The 22006-nt window shown below is 47.6% G+C and overlaps 7 protein-coding genes across 7 annotated transcripts; 5 read left to right on the forward strand and 2 right to left on the reverse strand.

Moving 5' to 3' along the window:
• Positions 1–1954: 1954 nt before the first annotated feature.
• Positions 1955–2566, forward strand: EV420DRAFT_1762745 (uncharacterized protein; the record flags this gene model as incomplete). The annotated part of the gene is made up of 2 exons (XM_060480712.1): positions 1955–2169; positions 2232–2566. 2 exons carry the CDS (start codon positions 1955–1957, stop codon positions 2341–2343), a joined length of 327 nt encoding a protein of 108 aa, XP_060332521.1. The 3' UTR covers positions 2344–2566.
• A 1696-nt stretch (positions 2567–4262) lies between these two features.
• On the forward strand, positions 4263–5046 carry EV420DRAFT_1532371 (uncharacterized protein). Its single transcript, XM_060472722.1, has 3 exons — positions 4263–4588; positions 4638–4792; positions 4839–5046. Exons 2-3 carry the CDS (start codon positions 4646–4648, stop codon positions 4968–4970), a joined length of 279 nt encoding a protein of 92 aa, XP_060332522.1. The 5' UTR covers positions 4263–4588; positions 4638–4645; the 3' UTR covers positions 4971–5046.
• A 1064-nt stretch (positions 5047–6110) lies between these two features.
• EV420DRAFT_1532374 (uncharacterized protein) lies at positions 6111–7389 on the reverse strand. Its single transcript, XM_060472723.1, has 3 exons — positions 7213–7389; positions 6601–7158; positions 6111–6549 (listed from the first exon to the last, which is right to left on the reverse strand). The coding sequence occupies exons 2-3, from the start codon at positions 6969–6971 to the stop codon at positions 6462–6464; spliced, it is 459 nt and encodes a 152-aa protein (XP_060332523.1). The 5' UTR covers positions 6972–7158; positions 7213–7389; the 3' UTR covers positions 6111–6461.
• Positions 7390–9055: 1666 nt separating this feature from the next.
• Positions 9056–9534, reverse strand: EV420DRAFT_1478262 (uncharacterized protein; the record flags this gene model as incomplete). Its single annotated transcript, XM_060469475.1, has 2 exons — positions 9056–9309; positions 9426–9534. The coding sequence occupies 2 exons, from the start codon at positions 9532–9534 to the stop codon at positions 9056–9058; spliced, it is 363 nt and encodes a 120-aa protein (XP_060332524.1).
• A 1277-nt stretch (positions 9535–10811) lies between these two features.
• On the forward strand, positions 10812–13468 carry EV420DRAFT_1532376 (alcohol oxidase). Its single transcript, XM_060472724.1, has 10 exons — positions 10812–11025; positions 11081–11162; positions 11212–11372; positions 11428–11534; positions 11589–11793; positions 11855–12046; positions 12105–12517; positions 12573–12651; positions 12707–13032; positions 13090–13468. The coding sequence occupies exons 1-10, from the start codon at positions 10911–10913 to the stop codon at positions 13168–13170; spliced, it is 1761 nt and encodes a 586-aa protein (XP_060332525.1). The 5' UTR covers positions 10812–10910; the 3' UTR covers positions 13171–13468.
• Positions 13469–16137: 2669 nt separating this feature from the next.
• EV420DRAFT_1746763 (aryl-alcohol oxidase precursor) lies at positions 16138–18472 on the forward strand (the record flags this gene model as incomplete). Its single annotated transcript, XM_060480174.1, has 10 exons — positions 16138–16276; positions 16331–16412; positions 16461–16621; positions 16676–16782; positions 16841–17045; positions 17097–17291; positions 17358–17770; positions 17823–17901; positions 17954–18282; positions 18343–18472. The coding sequence occupies 10 exons, from the start codon at positions 16138–16140 to the stop codon at positions 18421–18423; spliced, it is 1791 nt and encodes a 596-aa protein (XP_060332526.1). The 3' UTR covers positions 18424–18472.
• Positions 18473–19710: 1238 nt separating this feature from the next.
• On the forward strand, positions 19711–21966 carry EV420DRAFT_1532388 (alcohol oxidase). Its single transcript, XM_060472725.1, is given in 11 exon segments — positions 19711–19827; positions 19882–19963; positions 20013–20173; positions 20225–20331; positions 20381–20585; positions 20643–20837; positions 20898–21310; positions 21362–21430; positions 21471–21474; positions 21491–21816; positions 21876–21966. The coding sequence occupies 11 exon segments, from the start codon at positions 19716–19718 to the stop codon at positions 21957–21959; spliced, it is 1758 nt and encodes a 585-aa protein (XP_060332527.1). The 5' UTR covers positions 19711–19715; the 3' UTR covers positions 21960–21966.
• Positions 21967–22006: the final 40 nt, after the last annotated feature.

Below are 22006 nucleotides of genomic sequence, written 5' to 3' on the forward strand. Positions count from 1 at the left end.
CGATGTTAGAATGACGGAAGCAGTGACTTCGCACCTTGGATACTTGTTCTAACTATCCGCCCTGATATTTACCTTTCTCCGAGTCAGCTCCTGCGCCGTATGCTGTTCTCGTCTACACTCACACCGGAACAGAATGGCAGTGCACCTATTTAACCGTACGGTCGAGCCTTTGTTAAGAAGTGTGATCGAACCTTGGAAATTGTGTTTCTTGATAGATACATTTCATTCCGTTTATATCCTAGAAGCTTCCAAGTTACCAATGTCCCATGTGTCCGTTCCAAAGAGAACAGATGAGGTCTTGAGACGCGCCGTGATCGATGAATCGTCGATTGAAATGGTTGAGGTTGCCAGTTTTTGCCTTGAAACGCCACAACTACTGGGACTAGAAGTCAATAGAGTTGGAGAAAGGTGACAGATAAGTGAAGACCAATTTCACGCACCGCCATCGAGTCTTGTCAAGTTACTTACGAACCAGCTTGGAACCAGCAACTTGAATTTCTGACAGGCTTGTCGTTCGGCAATGTCGGTCGACAGGAGAAAAAAGATACGTCATGATATGAAAGAGCCCGCATTCTTCAAAATGATCTTCCATTCACCCAGCCACCCAATTCTGGGACCTGTGACCTGTGCACAGGATCTCTGCGTCGAACCTGAAGATTTTGGTGGTGGCGGTGTAGATGCCGGCAATTATCCGTTCATGTAATCAGGTATGACCGAATATCAGTGTCACACTGGTAACTCTTTTTTTCCTGTCACGCTACTAAGTACTTTTTTCCTTCGATTTCTGTCCCTTCTTTTCTTTCGACCCTCGTCTGACAGCCCACGTTCTTGAGGCTCCCACGCTCTCGTCTCTTCCGTGGCTCAAATGTTGCTGTGAAGACGTCCTCAATACTCCCGACAGGATAGCATCTTAGCTGCCGGAGCGCGTAGGATAGGTCATGATAGGCCTCAATGCGCTATGTGCACCATTCTTGCAAATCTGTGGATAAATTACGCGTGAGGCTATCTAGAGGCGCGTAAATTCATCCTTTCCCCTAAGCCAGTCATTTATTTTGCTCTCGTGTAGGCGTTTTACGAGGGTTGAACCCACTATCGTTGCTGGTGAATCGTGCCGAGCATGCGTTCTCTCTCTATCCATGTCCTGAGGTGACGGCGTTGATATCTACTATCACTATCACGGCGAGGTCCAGCAATGTCTTCCAACTAAGATATTTTTTTTGAGGAAGGAGCAGCCTGGTGTGGCTAGGTCTCGTATTCGGCGAAGCTGGGATCAAATCATTCCACGAAACGCGTTCATCTTCCTCTGATGGATGTTTCCTCGCTTTTTGTAGCGACAGCATTGTTCAATAGCTTGGCTAACAGGTGTGTTCTTTTCTTCTGCTGACCATTGATGACCTATTTGTTCTTCTAGGTAATGGAGGTGGTGGCGACGGCTTACGGAAGTATGCTGTGTTTCGAGGTTGGGAGTAAGGTTCTGTTGCATCATGGACCGTGAATTGTGGTATGTCGTATTATATCTTCTTGTTTCTTGCTCTTATAGACACTGCAGGATATTCTCAGCACGATTCTCATATTATCTTTGTTCCATGGAATATACACCTGCTTTCTGATCGCACAAGTGCCTCTTGTTGATACGTTCGACCAACGCCCTCTAAGAAACCAACGCTAACTGCAAAGAAGAATTGCGATAAGCCAGCATATCCGCGATGAACGCTTGCCCTATCTTCAGGTGGCATCAGGCGACATGAACATCCGAACATCTCCATGGGCGTACGCCGGACGGCTCCTGAAATGAACCAAGCCAAGGGTCTCTGAGTGAATTATAGATTTGACTTTCTGGCGTTCAGATTGCTATAACGCGCTTCGAGAATGTCGTATACAAACCCGGTCATTGGTCCGGCGATACTATGCCCAAGATGTTAACGTCCTCAGAGGGAGGGTATCAGGGATCGGTATGGCTGGTTTCACTCTTGCGTTTCGTATTCTAATGGTTTGCTCCTCTGTTCTGAAGGGGATACTCGTGGCACAGCAACCGGGGTATAGTCTCGTTGTTGACAATACGGTCGCGTACGAGCTTACGACTGTCACTGGTCTTCTCCTTGAGGGTGCACGCGCCTCTACCCAGTATGGGGGAGGATACATCAACTTTGGCATCGTCACCTGTAACATGTAGGTCCGTGCATTTGCCAGGTTTTGGTCTCGTGCGGTGTATGACTGAACTCTTTCTGCAGCGTGGAGCCACTGCCAACTTTCACGGCGGCGACGGCCAAATTATCCTCCGAGTTCCTGTCAGAACACGACAAGCCTCCGCCCGAATGTCTGTGTCAAATCCTCGACCGTTGACGTGGTCGTTGAACTGATATATCAATCAGTGTCGTTTCCCGTGTGCAACTATATCTAACCTAATCGGATTAGGCGGGGAGGAGTTCAAAGTATAATTAAAGGTGTCCATAAGCTGGCGATATATGTTCTCTATTCTTCTATTCCTCATCTGTGCGATGCGTCGTTTAAGCAGACCCATAGCCCCGAACAAGCAATCAAGTTCTGGTTCGGTATCCGTTCGCTGCTCTTTCGAACTAGATCCTGACGCGTTGCGCAAGAAGAAAGGTTGCGCACGCATCTCAATAGAGTTTTTTTTTTACATCCTTATACGGCATGCCTCGTAGTTTACTCGGCCTGCGGTTGAACACAGCTCAGTAAAGCTATGAGATGCACGTATAGTGATAATTCGCAGGCGGGTTGACCATTGGCGCTGACCTGGTCCAAAAGCAAAATCAAATCTCCTTCGCTATGCACCATTACTTGGAGTCGAACCGAGCAAGGTCTTTACCGCATTTGCGCCATAAACTAGTTGCCGCTGATCCATAACAGGGCACAACAGCGCACCATAAAGTGCAGTTTGTGTGTAAAAGCAACCGAACTTTATTCAGACTTCTCATCAGGCATTAACGAAATCACGAAGTCATCCCCCAAGAAGAATTAAACTTAACAGTGCTTGTTCATTCATGAACACAGGAAGGGCAAGTCTACGCGAGGAACTCATACAAAAATGACACTCAGCCGACGTAAACCAATAGCAGTCTCACAGAATCGAGCGGAATCAAGCCATAGATGTATTTTCCATTTGGGTTACCGCTTGTGCATGATCAAGTGGCGAACAACTGAAAGAATGCGTATTATGTGAAATCATTGGTGTCATCCTTGTTGAACCCCAGTGAAAATTCCGTCGAGCCGGTTTGAGCCAAATCAAGCCGCAAAAATTACCATGTAGCGTGGTCGAGCCGGATCAAGCGGCGTATACAAGAAAGCATTGAGCTCCAAACCTACACCTTTTTGCGCTCAGCATATCTAAGAATACCAGAGTCGAATTTCTCTGAATCCAATGGTTCACCGAAATGCGCCGAACTTTGCGAGCGCAAACCACATTGGCCAAGTCGAGCCAATGGATCTGACCACGCACGTGCATGTCGTCCGGTGACGTGTTTAACGCCTCTTTCCTTTTTACCACCACCATCTCCGATTCTCCGTCACCTTCCAGCCTATTCGCCATCTTCGCCGTCGCCCTACACCCGAATCCTGTATTATCGCAGGTTGTGGCCTCCGCATGTGGCCTCTTACTGGCAAACTGACGCGAAGCCCAGCGATACGATGCTACAGACTGAAACTGCCATGAAAGGTGGATATATGCGCCGCGTTTAAACACCCTCAGCAGGAATACGTCTTCGGAAATTTCGTTTGAGTAGCAGGATATCTGGGTACTTCTCAGGTACGTCTCGCTGCACTCTTATATGTCGTTTTGCGACATTTAGAATGTCTTCAGTCGCTCTATGCTCTCTAGCCGCCACCTGGGTGTGGTCACGGTACGTTCTGTTCCATATATGCATATATTTCTTAGCTCACTAAATCTAGGTCGCGCTTGCTATCGCTCCAGCTAGCTTCCATTTCGTGAGTAGCCTTGAAATTGTCTTTCCCCGTCATTACGTGCTGATTTAACATTATCCAAGGCTGTCTATTTTGGTGCATCTATCTTGACGCCATGAAACGCAATTGAGACATCCATGCAGGACAGAGCCAGCTGTAGACGCAGTGGGAAGGGTGCTGCAGACCAGTGCCGCTACTTAGCGTAGTAGCGATTCTCTGATTTTATGTATATTAATAGTATTAAATAAAAATAGCAATAAAATCGAGCCCTACGAAGCCTAATGGAAACCCATGACACCGACATACCAAGCTCGAAATAGCTCGATTTGAGCTGGTAAATGGTTCACATTTCGAAGCTACAGCGAGCAGTATAGAGCCCCATCGATCATTTCCCCTGGGCTTGATTTGGCTCAGTACGGCTCGACCGACTTTTCACTGGGGTTGAACGTTGATCGATCTGACCTTCCGAACCATATTCTGAAGACTGGTCAGGTCAACGATTACCTGAGCATTGTCCATTCCGAGGGTCACTCAGATAAAAGGATTTTACGATATAAACCACCGCTCATCCTTATTCAAATAATATAACACAAAAAACGCGTGAAACAGTAAAAAGTACTCCAAACGAGACGTCCACCCTGCTCGCGCTTAGTCTTCGACCGGGATGCTGTAGAAACATTGATTAGAAGTGTTTCACCGTACATAACTAGACATGCCTTTGGGAATGGTCAACGTCTTCGTCGGCGTGGTTATGCCTCTCGTATTAGGTATGAGCGTTCACATTGTCGGGGCTGCTGTCGTGGGAACGGGCGCCGCTCACGGCGGCGCTGCTTGCTGGAGCACCGACGTCACGCCCGTGCACTTCTCCGGACTGTTCTAAACATTAGATGGGGACAACGCAGAATGAAGTAACGTACAGCCCCGGGTGCGTTGGGTGCGTTGGGTGCGCTAACCTGCGGAAGTGCATGTGCAGACATCACGAAGGCGAGCGCAACGATGGCAACAGCGTTGACGTTGAAGAGCATAGTGATGGTATCGAGTTTGGCTAGAGAGCGTGAAAGGCGGTAGAGATAATGGGAGTAGAGGGAAGAGTTGGGCGATGTGGGTTGTCGAATCGTCGCGTCCTTTTATACCCTGAGAACCCACCCCGGGTAGCGCAGATCCCAGCCACAGTCGACGTCATCGACGCGACGATGACGACATGCATGACACGCTCGTGGACGCGAGATTTCCCGATTCGGCTAGTCCCTCAGGAGAAACCACGCTATGTTAAGAGAGTTTTGGCCATCAACTATACGCGCGGAAATAGGGAGCGCGAGATGGACGAAAGAGACAGGAAATACAGAATGCTGCTACACTTGCGAGGACGTAGGATCACAGGTATCCACGAAAAGAACCTCAAAGGACTTTCATCGTTACCAGAGGTCGACAAGATCCAAAATCGTATTAGCCATGGAATCCGTATACCTTCACCGATATGTAAACCCGTCACTTCCGGAAGGATCAAATACATAAACAATTGCCTCCTGCGAGTTAATTCATCATCTCTGATGTTCGCAGGGTGAGTCTGAACTCGTACGCTGAAAGTATGCGTAAATGCAGGGTAGAAAGAACCGGCTACTTAGTTAGCTAGGGTACCCCTGATACGAATCTCTATCCCAAGTTTCCAAAGACTAGAAAAAAATAACGCCGTCAGCACCAGTCTCCGAAACTAATGGGGAGAAAAGATCACTCACGAACAGCGGTATCGTCATCACCAGCTGCACCCCAACCTCGGTACCTCCCAACAGGATAATCCCAAGAGACGGTTTGACTCGTCTCCATGATCCGTGGTCAAGGACAGGATCAACGAGTTGTTAGATGTCGCGTTTATCGGCAGGAATCACAGGTGAATAACGTTCACAGTAGAGAAAGCAAGCTTCATGTTTTTGATTTAGGTCGGATCGAGACGAAGTGGATTATGTAGTGCTCCGGGATGGGGACAACATGCCGAAGGAATCTGCATTCCCATGAGGAGAGCAACGCATCCTTGGATGCAGGAGGAAGGCTGTCAGAAAGGCATTTGCGGGAAGGAGCGATCGTCGGTAGTTCAACAGTAAGCTGCCAATGAACGAGACTCTACGTGTTTCCTTCATGAGATGGAGAGAAAACACAGCATTAGCGAATACCGCCCAATTCATGGAAGCGGAAAACACATTGGAGCTGGCAGTGATTACCGAACGACTCCATGACGCGAACTGAACTCGGCTATGCACGGCTAGCTCCAGCATGGGAAGTCAATAACCACCAGGCAGTCACGACGATAGTCTCCCTTCTGATGCCAAGGTGGGTACTGAGATGCTCCCGCAGTCCCACAGACAGCGCCGTGCGACTTTCTTGGTATTCCCATGCCTCGCATTCGCCTAGTTCAATTCGGAGATGTTTTCTTTTAGAAAAACGTCCCCGGAACGCTTCTCCCATATGAACTATCCCGAGTCTCGGTGACTCCACGATGATGACTGGTGACCAAGTAATTGCGAAGCACCCATCAGAGAGCTCGTCTAGCCACGGCTCATGACTAGGACTGCTCGAGAAGATAGCCCAAGTACTTGGTCAATAGTGAAAGGATCATATGAAGAAGGGGACAGTCTGCAGGAAAGATTGTTAGAGATGAGGGAGATAAGGGAGAAGAATACTGACAGTTCGAATTGTTCGACAGGCTTCGAAATTTCGAACTGGTGAGCGGTGGCGGGCGTCTCGCCCCCCGAACCAAAGCAAAGACAAGAAACGTCCCTATGCTTGACAATAAGAGTTGCGGTGCGTGGTAAAAAGGGAAGCGAGGTGGATAGGGTGTAGGGAAAAAGAACAGGGAATGCCGCCGCCCTCACAAACACGAAAGGAATTGAGGGTGCCCGAAGGCGGCGAAGCGTCTTTGGATCCCCAACCGCATTCAAACTGGCAGTCCGTATACCCATTCCGAGCACAGTTGATAAGAAGCTACAGCTGTAATATACCTTGTTCGCTGTAACGCCGATTTGAGTTTCGAGAGGGAACTTGGAAGAGACGCGCATCCTGTGTATATGCTATGGGGTTCGGAAACGCAGGATGGTGCTGATCGTTGTTACTATTAACATGGGGCCAACGACTGAGGTCGTCCGTGATGATTTCCAGGATTTTACAATCGTTTCCTTGATGATTGATGCTTCGATGCGCAACGGAAACGCCTGTAAGAATGGTGCCTTGTCGGTCCTGAAACATCTGCAAGCTCTCATTAACAAGATTGTATCGCACCGCAATGGTTTACCGACTCACCACACCTATCTGGACCACCCATGCGTCCTCCTCCATTCTCCTGCCTGTGCGAGTCATCCATAGCCGTTTTCTGGATCTCGGAGTGGAAAAAGGTTACCAAATGCGCTTGGCAGTATTGGCACAACGTTTGACTTTGGTAGTGAAGTAAAGTTGGAAGGACGCTGCAGGACGTTCTAGTACTCAGGATGGAGAACGAATGCCGTGCCATCGCGTCTGTTGTTTGCCGGACCGTGGGAGTATAAACCATAATCGGTAATCGTGTTACCGCTTCCGTCCGCGACTTTGCCAATTCTAGCCGATCTCCGTCATGTACCCGGCTTCATGTTTGATCACTTCAGAGGCTATAGTGTCCATTCGCTACAAAAATTCCCTATAATTATAGTGGAGCGACTTTTGTAAAAATCCCTATAACTATAGTAATGTCAAATGATACATATCTTGTAGGGATGCCATCACTTTTTGATTCCTAATTATACGTATCCCTTGTAGCAGTCTCGCCAGCCCTAGCTAGGTCCAGAGACTGTTGCCGTATGGCTGCCGAGTTAGGGTCCACGGGCACTGGATCGGTGTTCATTGCTTGGGCCCGAAAAAAAAAATCGCAGCCCAGAAAAATAATATTTAATGATTTACTATTGCCTCCCGACCCACGCGCAGCCTATTTTGGCCGGATGCGTCCGTGCGTACTTGGACGTATAAAACTGTGGGAAAATATCATTCCCAATGCGGTAGCAGCTCTGTTGGGTTTGAAAGCTTGGTAAAATTCTGCATTTCACACAGATTATTTAGGCTCGGTTTAATTAGAATACATTTATGTGATATATAAATGCTTAACAGAGTGCAAATACTGTCATTCAACTGATACGCAAACAGGAAAATGCCACTCTCACCATAGTCGGAATTTGCCGGATGCACCCCAATTAGGGGCGTAGGATAGAATACCCTTGCAATCCCGTACTCCTAGGGCTTTCTGTACCTCGAAAATATGATAGTCATATCTACATTTCATGATTTTACATTTTAGGCCAATAAATTAGCCTTTAATTCATGTTTATTCGACCAATAAATGCGAATAATGGTGAGACAATTGTTGAATTCAACTTTTACAAAAGTATGCAGCACAATGTACATCTAAATAATGATATAACAAATGAGAAAAAGACTTCTTGTGTGAATTATCAATGATACAAATGCATATATGGATCTGCCCTGAAGTGAATATATTATGAACACTCATAGTACACAAAACGAGCTTGTGAACTTTCGTCTGATTCCGTTTTCACTTCTTATGCATGAAACGGTATAATGGTGAGACTATAAGCAGATCGGGGTGGATCGGACCATTATTTTGACTTATACTAGACATAACCTTGCATTTTCAACAAAAAACATACCTATTGAGATGGTGCACAGATATATAGAACTGATATTTGCTTACAAGTGCCCTAAAATGTGGAGCAACCAATGTAAATTGAGGATTATCATGAGATGAGGGTATCCTGTTGCATTAAAAATTATATATACACAATCCTTATACCTATAATACAAGATTCCGATACACTTTGGGGCATCGGAGAGTGTACATCGAGCAGTGGAAGCATCCCGATGATGCATTCCGCTCGGTCGATCACCCCGGACCGCACAACCGTACCATGATCGAGTGGCTGTGCAGCACCGTTTTCTGTTCCTCTCCACCACGTCCACTTCCTTTCCTGCCCTCTCACTCGTCTGGTTTGCCCATTGTCATGGGTATATGGTACGTTTGAATTGTTTTTTATACTGACATGTCAAATTTAGGTCTTTTTGGTGTATCCGGCAGCCCCAAGATCCCCGGGTAGTGACCATTTCATCCCCACCCCACGCGTAAGCCCTCGCCCGAGGCAGCACTGCCAGATATGACCGCAACACTGTACGTTGACGACGTGACCCATGCACCCCTGCCATTGCCCCGATACGACCCACATTCTGCCGCGACCCATCCCATGCCCCCCACACGCGCATCGACCTCGATCGTCATTGGACACGCAAGCGCGGCACGATGACGACACAGGATATCACTAGGGTTTCCATATCGGACCTCATCACGTAGCGGGACGGCACCTGTAACAGTGACAACCACAATGACAACGACGACGGAAAAGCCAGGAGACTTCGAGCACGACGAGGGTTAGGGTGGATCTTAGGCTAGGGATGTAGAGGGAGACTGGGCAGCATACTGGGGAGGAAGGGGGAGGGCAGGAGGGCAGGATGGAGATCGGGCCGCCGACGTCCAACGACGGCAGCGACACTGACGTCCGTTTGGGCATCAAATGTCCTCCAAGACATGGGGGATCCGATGGTGGTCTCCATTTTCTCTCACGAGCCCGCCATGACGTTCATTAGTGCCATTGATCCCTAAATCGCTCCCTAGCTCATCCCTAGCCCATGCCGCCTATATGTTAATTTATTTTTGTATTATATAGTATTTTATATATATTTGTTTGTTTTACAATGCTTTAATTATGAATACTAAATATTTTATTACTGATACCCGTAAATAGGGAGTGCAAGAGCGGCAAACCCGAGGCGGGAATTGGTTGGGCACGTGGTGGGGAGAGACCAAGAAATGGATTGCATGTGAAAATTCATGGCTACGTATAACTTCGCTTTCTAGCGGATACATGAATTTGACAGGCCTATAATTATAGGGATTATTACAAAAGTGGTTCCACTATAGTTATAGGGATTTTTACGTAGAATGGACATGAAGGGATGCACTTCATCGTTCCGATATCTGGCATGTATTTCTGCGTCAGCCCTTGAATACGTCTTTGCCCAGACCTGCTTGAGCTATATGTTTTTATTGGTAAGCCTGTGCATTGCTGAACTACAAAACGTGTATTTTTTGATCCTATTCCGTGTAAAATGCGAGCTGGCGGCGCAGCCACCAAGCGAGCTTTTTGCACCAACACTTTAACGTGTCTCGTTTCATTGGACTTTAATGTAGTGTTGATGGACCCGCTGTGCCCAAAGCCGTCAAGCCTACGAACCAGTTACCGGTTCTTCATGCAAAGGGAAGGAATCGGGGGACCCGGCAAGTTGCAACTGCTGCTACTGGATGCTTTCTAACCTCCATGATCACGTCCTCTGGCTAGACTGGCATCATTTCCAATCCACATGAAAGCGAGGTCCCGTTCCAGCTTTAGTAACCGCAAATTACCAACTCCGTTGACCGAGCCTGCGGCTTCCTGAGTATTTATTTCTATAACTCCTACAGCCATCAAGAGGGTCCTAGTAAGATTTACCCATCTGTACCTCCGTGCCATTCACTCACACTACACAGTATAGACCTAAGTTGTCTCAGCTGACCGCGTAGAATCTCCAGCGAGCCTCCCAGATAATGACCAGACGATCCTCCTTGTCAATGACATCATTATCTTCCGATGACTAGCCTAACCACACGCAGCCTCACTCTCGGCCATCGTACCCTGAAGTCCACAGTCTTCGGCAGGACCTATGTACCGGGCAGTGATCGAGCCGGCTGACCACTGCTAGCGCCCTTTCATCAGAATCAGGACTTCCTCGGAGGTAAATTCGAGCCGTATACGCTCTTTTCCTTTGTGATGGGATACCATTTTGTCAGCAGGTACCATAAGGCGGGGACCTGATGGTCGGAAGGCATTTAAAGGCTTAGGATACAAGCAATCCTCAGTTGAGGGACCATGGACGTCTTACTGCTTTCTCTCCTGTTCTTGTGCTCAACAGGCGTACAAGGTGCAATATACGAACAGTTCGAGGAGCTACTGACCCTCGATTTTGATTACATCGTTGTTGGAGGTTCGTACTGTTCCTCTGCCCGCTGAGATGTTATCTCGTTGACTCTAAACCTCAGGCGGAACAGCAGGAAACGTCCTCGCAAATCGTCTAACAGAAGATCCCGACATCTCAGTGCTCGTCCTCGAAGCAGGTGGATCGTAGGTACCACCCCCTTCAAACCGCTCCATGCCACTAACTCCTTCACAGAACATCAGATGTACTCCTCTCCCAAGTACCCTTCTTCTGCCCTGAGGTAACACCCGAAACGTCGTTAGACTGGAATTACACCACAACCGCACAACCTGGGCTGAATGGACGTTCAATCTCGTTTCCTCGAGGGTACGGATTGGGAGGAAGTAGTGCCGTCAGTGCGTCCTGTCCTGTATTTCTGTTCGAAATACCCGGTTACTGATGCGAGCGCAGATTATTTGTTATACACCCGCGGTTCATCACAGGATTATGACCGCTATGCCCAGATCAGCGGTGACCCTGGTTGGGGATGGGAGGCTCTGCAGCCGTACTTTCGCAAGGTCAGGCATATCCCTCGTTCTAGTTCACCGTATTTCATCTTGACTCCACGACAGAACGAGCGCTTCGTTGTCCCTGCTGACTACCACAAGACATCCGAAGAATACGATCCGGAAGTCCATGGCTTTGACGGTGTCAACTCTGTATCTCTCCCGGGATACCCACGCGGAACGGACGGCCGCGTCATCCAGGCGACAGAGGAGCTAGCCGATGAGTTCCCATTCAATCTAGATTATAATTCCGGATATCAGCTTGGCATTGGTAAGGACTCTGTGAAAACAACTGTTTTGTCAAATGTACTGATCACGGAGAATCATCATAGGTTGGACACCAGCAACTATTGGAAACGGAACTCGAAGCAGTTCTCAAACGTCCTATCTCGGACCTCAGTACATCGGCCGGCCGAATCTGCACGTCCTGATCCACGCCCATGTGACTCGAATTCTTCCCTCGAATACCAGAACCAGCACCGTGCCTACGTTCAATTCCGTCGAGTTTACCCAAGACTATGGAGGTGACCCGGTTTCCTTCCTCGCCCAATATTGCCAACTGACCAAAGGTTCATTGTTAAGAAACAACGCACATCCTCACACCCCCAAACCTCAAAGAAATCATCCTCTCCGCAGGGTCCATCGGTTCTCCCCACATCCTCCTCAACTCAGGCATCGGCTCCCGCCCCTCCCTCGCCGCCCTAGGGATCCGACCCATCCTCCACCTCCCCGACGTAGGAAAGAACCTCACCGACCACCCATGGTTTGCCATTAACTTCCTCGTCAACAGCACAGACACTTTGGAGAATGTGTATTTCCGAAACGCGACTTTTCAGGTGGAGGCTCTGGCGGAGTGGCAAGTGAACCGAACGGGGTTCTTGGCGGGGAGTGTGGCTAGCCAGGTGGGGTTCTTAAGGATTCCGAGTGAGGAGGGTGTGGTGGAGGGAGAACCGTGTGCGGGGAATGAGACAGGGCATTATGAGTTGCTCTTTTCGGTGCGTAATATGACTTGGATCGGTGCTTAACCTACTTACTATTCATCTTTCGCAGAATGGTCTAATTCGAGGACCTGTTCCGGACACAGGAAACTATTTCTCAATAACAACTGTCGTTCTATGCCCACTATCACGTACTCTCCCCGGTTCTTTGTATCGTACCTCCTACTAATTATCCTTTCGATGTAGGCGGAAGCGTAAGCATCAACAGCACCAACCCCCTCCAACCCCCCTTAATCAACCCAAACTACCTCGCCCACCAACAAGACCTAGCCACAATGCAACACGCCATCACCCGCGCCCAGAAATTCCTCACTGCCCCCGTATGGGAGGACTACATCCTCGGTATTGCAACTAACACCACCGAAGATGATATCAGGAATAGCGTAGGGAGTATTTTCCACCCTATAGGTACGGCAAGCATGTCGCCTCCCGACGCAGACTGGGGCGTGGTCGACCCGGATTTGAAGTTGAAGGGGGTGAGGGGGGTGAGGGTTGTCGATGCGTCTGTTTTGGTGAGTTTTCTTTTGGGTGGTTTTTTCTTGAGAGTGTTCTTAGAGTGTTTTTTTTAGCCATTTCTGCCGGCAGCGCATACTCAGGTAGCGGTGTACGTTATAGCTGAGAGGGCGGCGGATCTCATTCGGAAGGGATAGTCGCCGATAGAGGGAAATGCAGCATGTACTATTCGACATGTCGTACCTCATCGTCAGCCCTTGCAGCCTTTATAGCTCATTAGAGTCCTTAACTGAAAGAAAGAAGCATCCCATGTCAGTTGCGTTAGGCTCCGGATTCATGGACTTGTTCAGGTTGTTCCCGAGTTTCACCAAAGATTTTCTCTACTCCTAATTTTATCAGCGAACATGAACGTGATATGTTTAGACAGACAGGGCGCGATCCCTGGTTACCCCCTATCGTCAGTCTAATTCTTCCGCAGAAAGGCCCCCCAACTGGGAAACATTCACGTTTTGGAAATCTTGACTCGAATATACCTAGGAATGTAAGCCCGAAAATTCACAGGCAAAGCGTCTCGTAAACGAAGAGTCTTTGATGCGAAGAGTGTCCAACGTATCCATTCTATCAAAGAGGGGGCACTCAGGACGATGACTGCCGCTATCCCCGCTCAGCCGGAAAGCCCACAGCACAATCTTCATCATACTTAGTCGGTAATAAAGGCTTTGGAGTGACTAAAGTGAATCCCACGATTGGAGTCCTTTCAAGTTTCTCAAAGCTACTATCCCAAGACGATGGGTCTACTCGTAATTATAATTCTGTTTCATGATTAAGCAGTGGCTGTCACGATAACGTCGACACCACTACCGAGAGGTCCATCTAGATTTAGTTGGTGCCGATGCGCTACCAAGCAATATGAGGACGCAAATTGGTGCTATTTGTGTGTATGATCTCGAGCTCGTAGCTGGCCTGTTAATGGACAGATCTTGGTACGCCCAATAACTGTGAGTAGTGAAATATTTGGAATCTTGAGCTCTTATTAGAATAAGTATATTTTCACCTCGTATAATGGCTACTACATAGCATATTTTACTATACCATTTTTTAACCACCGTATTCATATGTTACTAGTCTAAATCTTCCGGTGAATCCGATTCCTTCCGAATGAAATCCTAGAGATCGAAATCTTCCCCGAAGAAAGTTGAATCAGCTAATCTTAGACCTGTTCTATTGTTCTCCACACTCACCCCCATCTAAGAAAAGAACTCACCCCGTGTCTAAGAAAAGAACTTCGTCTCCACAACCTCCACAGCCCGAGAGATCGGATCGTGATCGACGCCCCTGTAACGGTTCTATATAGCCGGAAGTAAAATTGATCCCGTCTCAGCATTCCACTCCAATTCCACTCACTGCAGTCAGCATGATCTCTCCTCATGTCCCCGCCATCACCTTACTGCAGTTAACATCTCTCTGCCTGTCCCCACCTTCAAGGTGGGGTCAAAGCGCCAGATTAACACGAATACGATTTCCCGCCCCGTCATCCTACTATTCAAACGCTCCACGCGATCAATATTCAGGGCCAAGAAGCCCAGAAATTACGCCCACCAGTCAGTCATGACCATCGAAGAGATCGACGACGGTATATCTCTCCACTCGCCCTCGGATTACTCGCGATATCCCGCCGAGTCGTTCCCGAACGAGCCCAAGAAACTCGAGAGGAGCCGAGACTCTAGTGCGTCTGTATCCTTAGATCTATCGAGTTTGCTGTCCGAATCGAGTCAAATGTCTTCGTCGCCGTCGACCAAGTTTCCAGTGTTCGACTCGAGTCGAACGCTTTCAGCGTCGTCGTCTCACCTGCCGGTGCCCGACCCGAGTCCAGCGCCGTTGTCGACATCTGTATCAAGCGCTGTATTACCAAAAAGCGCGGTTCACGCTTCCAGGGCTAAGGAAGGTTTCAGATGGATGATCATGGTGCTTATGATTATTGTCACCAGGATCAGCAGCGAATTTTTACTCCGTAGAGTCATCGAAGGCATACATACATACCCCGGGTTGTCGTATCTTTAAATTTTATGCGAATCTCTCTTTTGTTTCTAGTTGCAATTATCTTGGATTAGATTAAGTATTTGATTTATAGAACAAGTATATTGGGTGAACATTACAAAATAGTGGCCGTGTTAGAATTTCTGAGCCATTTCGAGTCCGAATTAAATTTGAATCTAATGTGTCGAGTCGGAAACTAGGAAGAACCTAATCTTGCTCCGCTAGCCCGACACCGAACCCGGAATTTTTCGTGACAGCTCTAAGGCCAATTGGAAATGACCAAAGTCACGGTATTTCAGTCCGAACTCTGGACGATTGCACTCCGAAAAATGTAAAATTTCCGGAGAGTTTTTCACCGCCAGAAACTGATTACGAAAGTGGCAGGGCATATCCCGCCCAGGGCAGGACTGTGTCGGGACTAGGCGCATAGTAGCTATAAATGGTATACTATTGGTTTCAGGATTAGTTTATGACTGTCAGAAACTCTTCAGAAATTTTACTTTTTTTGGAGTGCAAAGCACCAAAGGTCTGTTTACGGTTTTCCCTGGTGCAGTAGCGGTGTCACAAAGTGAGAGAACGCAAATTCGAGATCTCAGAATCTAGATCTGGCGGGCGTGGGTCTGGATCACGTGGTATAAATTTTTTCGTAAAATTCCCGCGTGTTCTTTTAATTTACCATCATAGTAACCCTTCGGTCTCTTGGACTGCGTGAGGCTATTCTAACGGTTGCAAAGTGCTACGGCAATCACACTATAAAACGAGTCACCGGCCCCGAGTCCCTGACTGGTGCATGTGGGTTAAGTAAGGAGTAGCATGATAGTTTGCGCTTAGCGATACTCTCCAGATGCTGTTCAGGCAAAAAGATTAATTCTGCCAGATCGTTCTACGCTTTTCTCCTCCGAAATGTATTCTATGTCAGCCGGTATCTCATTATACCATCATCCGGCATTCTTGCAACCAAGTGGTACAGTGCCTGATGACGCCGCTGCTGCTGATGCTGGTTCGCTCCCTTCGGCTTTTCTCAAAATGCAGTACTCTCGCTAAGGATTTCTACTGCATTCTCTTGGTAGGCTGGTGCCACGATCAGTCGGAGGCTTTAGGTCCACCGTACATTCAAAAGACCGCCAATGTTTCTCGGCATCTCGTTCATCGCTATGGTCTTCCTCCTCCTTTTCGTTCTTGCATTATGCTCAAGCGTGTTCGGTGCAGTATATGAAAGTTTCGATGACCTTCCTACTCTCGATTTTGATTTCATCGTCATTGGAGGTTCGCTTTTTCTTTCGTTTTGAAGCATGATGATTTATTCACTTTGTGTTGAAGGGGGGACAGCGGGAAACGTTGTCGCAAATCGTTTAACAGAGGACTCTGATATCTCAGTGCTTGTTCTCGAAGCAGGTGGATCGTAGGTACACCATCTATAATTTTATGCAACAATTTACATCCTCTGCAGAACGGCGGACGAACTCCTCATACAAGTTCCTTTCTTTTCCCCCAATGTATCCTCCGGAACAGCTTGGGACTGGAACTTCACTACGACTGCACAATCTGGATTACTCGGACGTTCCATTTCGTACCCGAGAGGTTTCGGATTAGGAGGAAGTAGCGCAGTTAGTAAGTCCGTTTGAAAGACCGGCCGGTTAAACCTGGAAGCTGAAACATTTGTAGATTATATGCTGTATACACGTGGATCGTCTCAAGATTATGACCGTTATGCCCAGATCAGCGGAGACCCTGGTTGGGGGTGGGAGGCATTGCAGCCGTACATGCGAAAGGTTAGCCGTTTATCTTCCTTTACTAATCCAGTTGATTTAGACTTGTTATCTATGACAGAACGAACGTTTCGTTGCCCCTGCTGATAACCACAACGTATCTGGACAGTTCGATCCTACGACACATGGTTTTGATGGTATCAATGCTGTATCTCTTCCCGGATACCCGCGTGCTACGGACGGTAGTATTATTCAAGCGACAACGGAGTTTCCTCGCGAGTTCCCCTTCACTTTGGATTTTAATTCAGGGTACCAATTAGGCATCGGTACGCATTCACTCGGCCGCATTCAACTTGGACGATGCTAAATATCGACAGGATGGGCCCAGTATACCATTGGAAACGGAACTCGAAGTAGCTCGCAAGCGTCGTATCTTGGATCTGCTTACATTAGTCGACCAAACTTGCATGTCCTAATTCACGCGCGTGTCACTCGAATCCTACAGTCAAATACCAAGTCCACCAGTAGCCTACCGACATTTAATACTGTTGAATTTACTCAGGACGCGGGAGGTAAATACGCCTCATGATGTACTACTACACACAAAGCTCTCAGACTAACATAACTTCGATTCTTAGCAACCATGCACAAAATCGCACCTTCGAGTCTCCGAGAAATCATTTTCTCTGCTGGGTCGGTTGGTACCCCGCATATCCTACTCCACTCTGGCGTCGGCGACGAAACCGAACTGAAGGCTCTGGGAATCACACCAACACTCCATCTTCCCGACGTCGGCAAGAACCTGACAGACCATCCCATGACGTCCGTCAGCTTCTTGGTTAATAGCACAAGCACTATGGAGAACATCTACTTCAGAAACAAGACATTTCAAGCAAAGGCTTTGGCAGAGTGGAAAGCACATCGAACAGGCTTCTTGACAGGGGAAATAGCAAACCAGGCAGGCTTCTTTCGCATTCCTGTCGACGAGGGTATTCTGGATGGAGAACCAAGTGCAGGAAATGAGACCGCACATTACGAGCTGGCTTTTGTGGTGCGTATCGTTTCACTGAGTCAAAACCTGCCGGAGCTGACCTCCTTTACAGAACGGTCTGTTTTCAGAACCTGTCCCTGAGACAGGAAATTACTTCTCTATCACGACCGTCGTCCTATGTCCATTATCGCGTATGTTCGTAATCATTTTCATTCTGCGATTTTTCTGATCTTTTTTATACAGGCGGGGATGTCATCATCAATAGCACCAATCCCCTGGATCCCCCACTGATAAACCCAAACTATCTCTCACACTCGCAAGATCTCGATGTCATGAAGTATGCTATGGCGAGCGCGAAGAAATTTGCTACCGCTTCGATATTGGAAGACTATATCCTTGAGATGACGACGGATGTTACAGAGGATGATGATGTCAGGAATACGGTAGGTAGTATCTACCACCCAGTAGGTACCGCAAGCATGTCTCCGGAGGATGCGGATTGGGGAGTTGTAGACCCGGATTTGAAGTTGAAGGGTGCGAAAGGTGTGAGGATCGTCGATGCATCAGTTCTGGTGGGTTCATCTTCTTGTCTTCTTATCTAATTCACTGGCGTCGATTTTCTTTGTGCGTAGCCTTTTATACCTGCGGCACATACTGAAGCGGCCGTATACGTTATTGCTGAGAGGGCGGCGGATCTAATCAAAGCGGAATGACTAATTACTCTACTACTCAGTCCTCTTTTGTTCCCTACCTTAGAACGCCATAACATGATATATTAAGTGCAAAAGGTGCCAGCCTTTGTATCAGCAGTGTTATAGGATTCCATGAAATCGATCCAACTTCTTCTACTAACTTCTTGAGTAGAAATGCAGGCCTACAATGTTACTTTTTCCTGGTCCCGTATGCTTCCCGGATGGTACACTCACAATTTTTTTTCTTCTATCGACAATGTGCCCCGTGGTGGCAATCTGGGAACAGTTGTGAGAATAAAACTCCCAGAATGGTATCCATGTTTAGTAGCTGCCGATCAGCTCTATCACTTGATGATCAACTTTGATGAACAAACCCTCGGTAAAAGGAGCAATCTTGTTATAGGAAAACAGGCTCAGTCTTCTGTTCATCACGGCGCTTACAATTATAATCCCAATGCTCCTGGCGGCCACACATGGCCCCGGACGATACTAGCTGTCCAGATTGCAACCAATGATTCCACAAAAAAGGCCGAAAGATGGTACCCAATTTTTTCCACGCAAATAAATAATTGATTGATACGACGGTTTTTAGACACCCCCTTCTTGAAATACGATGCCACACCGGGCAACGTGAACTTTATAGATGATTACAGTGATAGATGCGCCTTTCTTTCGTGCCAATGGCTGCTACGACTGATCATCGATTTTATTAGAGTTGATGATTCGCCGAGCACTGAATTACCGGAGGAAGAGATCTTTTTTGGATCAATCAAGACACAAGACACATTAACGAAGCCCGATTCATGTCAGCATATGGCATGGTGGATGGCCCTGTAGATTTCAATTGACTCACAGCGAAAAACTTTGTCAGCGACTTGGTCCAATCTAAATCAGTGAATCCGGGGTAAAAGAGGTGAAGGTCACCTCCGTGTCATTTGACGTATGATGTTCAGATCGGTTGACAATGTCAACTCCAGGACTACATACGAGCGCCAGAATTCAATGATTTTACGTAACCGGCCGGCACTTCAGTAGTCATCGTGGTGGACATAAGACCATTGGGATACTTCCTTCATGACGATCTCTTTCCAATCCAGACACAAAATTCCCAGTACGCGATGCCAAGCAGCGACCAACCACCGTAGCCAAGTGCCCACTTATTCTATCCCATCCTTCTACTGGCTCATTATGATTAGGTTTTGTCATGTGAACTGTCTTTTTCCAGGTACGACTGGATCCGTCGGAGATTTCGGTACCCCAAAACATACATAAAACCGCGCAGCTTCAAGATTGTGGTGGTGCGTTCATTTCCCATGTATGCTATCTTCTTTATCATCCTCATAGTATGTTCAAGCGCGCTTGGTGCCATATACGAGAGGTTCGAAGATCTTCCCGCTCAGGATTTTGACTTCATTATCGTCGGAGGTTAGTTCTTCTCCATCAGGTACCCAGTCTCTGACTTATAACTTTGAAATTCAGGTGGAACTGCAGGGAATGTTCTTGCAAACCGTTTGACAGAGGATGATCACCTCTCTGTACTCGTACTTGAAGCCGGCGGATCGTTTGTCCTTCTCTATATACTTTGACTGGTAATCCAAACTCTGCTTTAGGACAGCTAATGTCCTCCTCTCTGAGGTTCCGTTCTTTTGCCTTGACATAACTCCCGGAACCCCCTGGGACTGGAACTTCACCACAACTGAACAACCAGGATTGAATGGACGTTCTGTCTCGTTTCCGAGAGGATATGGGTTAGGAGGAAGTAGTGCAGTCAGTAAGTCCTTTTGATGGAGTTGCCTAGATCTTTCAATTGATGTATTCCCAGATTATATGTTCTACACGCGTGGTTCATCTCAAGATTACGACCGCTATGCCCAAATCAGTGGCGACCCTGGTTGGGGATGGGAGGCATTGCAACCGTACGTTCGAAAGGTTCATCCTTTGCCTTCTATTACCATTCCTGTCGATAACGCTACGATAGAATGAACGCTTTGTCCCACCTAGCGATCACCACAACGCCACTGGTCAGTTCAATCCTGCGGTCCATGGCTTCAATGGCATCAACTCGGTGTCTCTCCCTGGAGTTCCACGCGCTACTGACAGTCGCATCATTCAAACTACGTCGGAGTTTCCTGACGATTTCCCGTTCAACTTGGATTACAATTCTGGATACCAGCTAGGAATCGGTGAGAATTTAGGGATCATCTGATTGATGCCGTGATATTGATATTAACCTTCGACAGGATGGTCTCCATACACCATTGGGAATGGTACTCGAAGTAGCTCGCAGGCGTCCTATCTTGCGTCTAGGTATATCGGACGGCCAAATTTGCATGTCCTAACCCATGCCCACGTCACTCGAATCCTACAGTCAAATACGAAAAACACTCACGACCGGTCGACGTTTGACACTGTCGAATTTACCCAAGATGCAGGAGGTGATGAAATCTTCCAAGTGCTATGTTCAGGATTTTTATTCTGACTTGACGTCATCGTAGCAACTATACATACCCTGGCGCCAGCTGGTCTTAAAGAAATCATTCTTTCTGCTGGATCCGTTGGTACCCCACACATTCTCCTTCACTCTGGCATCGGCGACAAAGCCGAGCTGACAGCTCTGGGGATCACTCCAAGGCTCCATCTTCCCGACGTTGGAAGGAACTTGACAGACCATACCTTATGGTCTGTTACCTTCTTCGTTAACGACACGGACACGATAGAGAACTTCTATTTCAGAAATGCGACCTTTCAAGCGGAGGCTCTAGCAGAGTGGCAAGCGAACCGAACAGGATTTTTATCAACGGGAGTATCGAGTCAGGTAGGGTTTCTTCGCGTTCCCGACGAAGCCGGTATATTGGACGGAGAACCATGTGCGGGAAATCAGACTGCGCACTATGAATTTCTTTTCACGGTATGGGTAATATGCTGTAATCCGGTTACAACAACGCTGACTTCTTTCTAGAACGGTATCCCCTCTCCATTTGCTCCTCCAGGAAACTTCTTTACCATCGGTATTGCAGGCATTTGCCCTTTGTCGCGTACGTATGCTGATTGCATCGCCTTTCCAACACCTATTAATCATTGGTAACAGGCGGGAATATCACTATCAACAGCACAAATCCTCTGGATGCGCCATTGATTAATCCCAATTATCTCTCGCATCCCCAAGATATTGCCATTTTGCAATATGCTGCTGAGAGTGCGAAAAAGTTTGTTTCCGCTGCAGTGTGGGATGGCTACATCCTCGGTCTCGCTGCAAACACAACCGAAAATGATATCCGCAATGGGGTCGGCAGCGTATTCCATCCTGTGGGTACCGCAAGCATGTCACCTACCGATGCCAATTGGGGTGTAGTAAACCCGGATTTGAAGTTGAAGGGCGCAAAGGGAGTGAGAATTGTGGACGCCTCGATTTTGGTAAGCCATTCATCCCATGCGTACTATCGCCGTTTCGAGCCCAATACCTCTTCTGCTAGCCACTCGTACCCGCGGCTCATACTCAGGTTCCGGTATATATAATCGCAGAGAGAGCCGCCGATTTAATCAAAGCAGATATGTGATGTCTGTTAGGAATGTTTGGTAAATGTTTCAATATAAGGATCTTTCT

This window comes from Desarmillaria tabescens (genome assembly GCF_030435595.1).
Source record: "Desarmillaria tabescens strain CCBAS 213 chromosome Unknown EV420scaffold_12, whole genome shotgun sequence".
Taxonomy (NCBI): Eukaryota; Fungi; Basidiomycota; class Agaricomycetes; order Agaricales; family Physalacriaceae; genus Desarmillaria; species Desarmillaria tabescens.

Bases quoted from the DNA above. Each gene is read 5' to 3' on its own strand.
- EV420DRAFT_1532371 (XM_060472722.1), top strand. From the start codon at position 4,646: ATGGTCAACGTCTTCGTCGGCGTGGTTATGCCTCTCGTATTAGGTATG. The intron at 4,793-4,838 runs CTGTTCTAAACA...GAAGTAACGTAC, and splicing joins CGCCCGTGCACTTCTCCGGA to AGCCCCGGGTGCGTTGGGTG.
- EV420DRAFT_1532374 (XM_060472723.1), bottom strand. From the start codon at position 6,971: ATGCGCGTCTCTTCCAAGTTCCCTCTCGAAACTCAAATCGGCGTTACA. The intron at 6,550-6,600 runs GTCAGTATTCTT...TCTTTCCTGCAG, and splicing joins CCTGTCGAACAATTCGAACT to ACTGTCCCCTTCTTCATATG.
- EV420DRAFT_1532376 (XM_060472724.1), top strand. From the start codon at position 10,911: ATGGACGTCTTACTGCTTTCTCTCCTGTTCTTGTGCTCAACAGGCGTA. The intron at 11,794-11,854 runs GTAAGGACTCTG...GAATCATCATAG, and splicing joins CGGATATCAGCTTGGCATTG to GTTGGACACCAGCAACTATT. The intron at 12,652-12,706 runs GTACTCTCCCCG...CTTTCGATGTAG, and splicing joins CGTTCTATGCCCACTATCAC to GCGGAAGCGTAAGCATCAAC.
- EV420DRAFT_1532388 (XM_060472725.1), top strand. From the start codon at position 19,716: ATGTATGCTATCTTCTTTATCATCCTCATAGTATGTTCAAGCGCGCTT. The intron at 19,964-20,012 runs GTTTGTCCTTCT...ACTCTGCTTTAG, and splicing joins GTACTTGAAGCCGGCGGATC to GACAGCTAATGTCCTCCTCT. The intron at 21,311-21,361 runs GTATGGGTAATA...ACTTCTTTCTAG, and splicing joins ACTATGAATTTCTTTTCACG to AACGGTATCCCCTCTCCATT.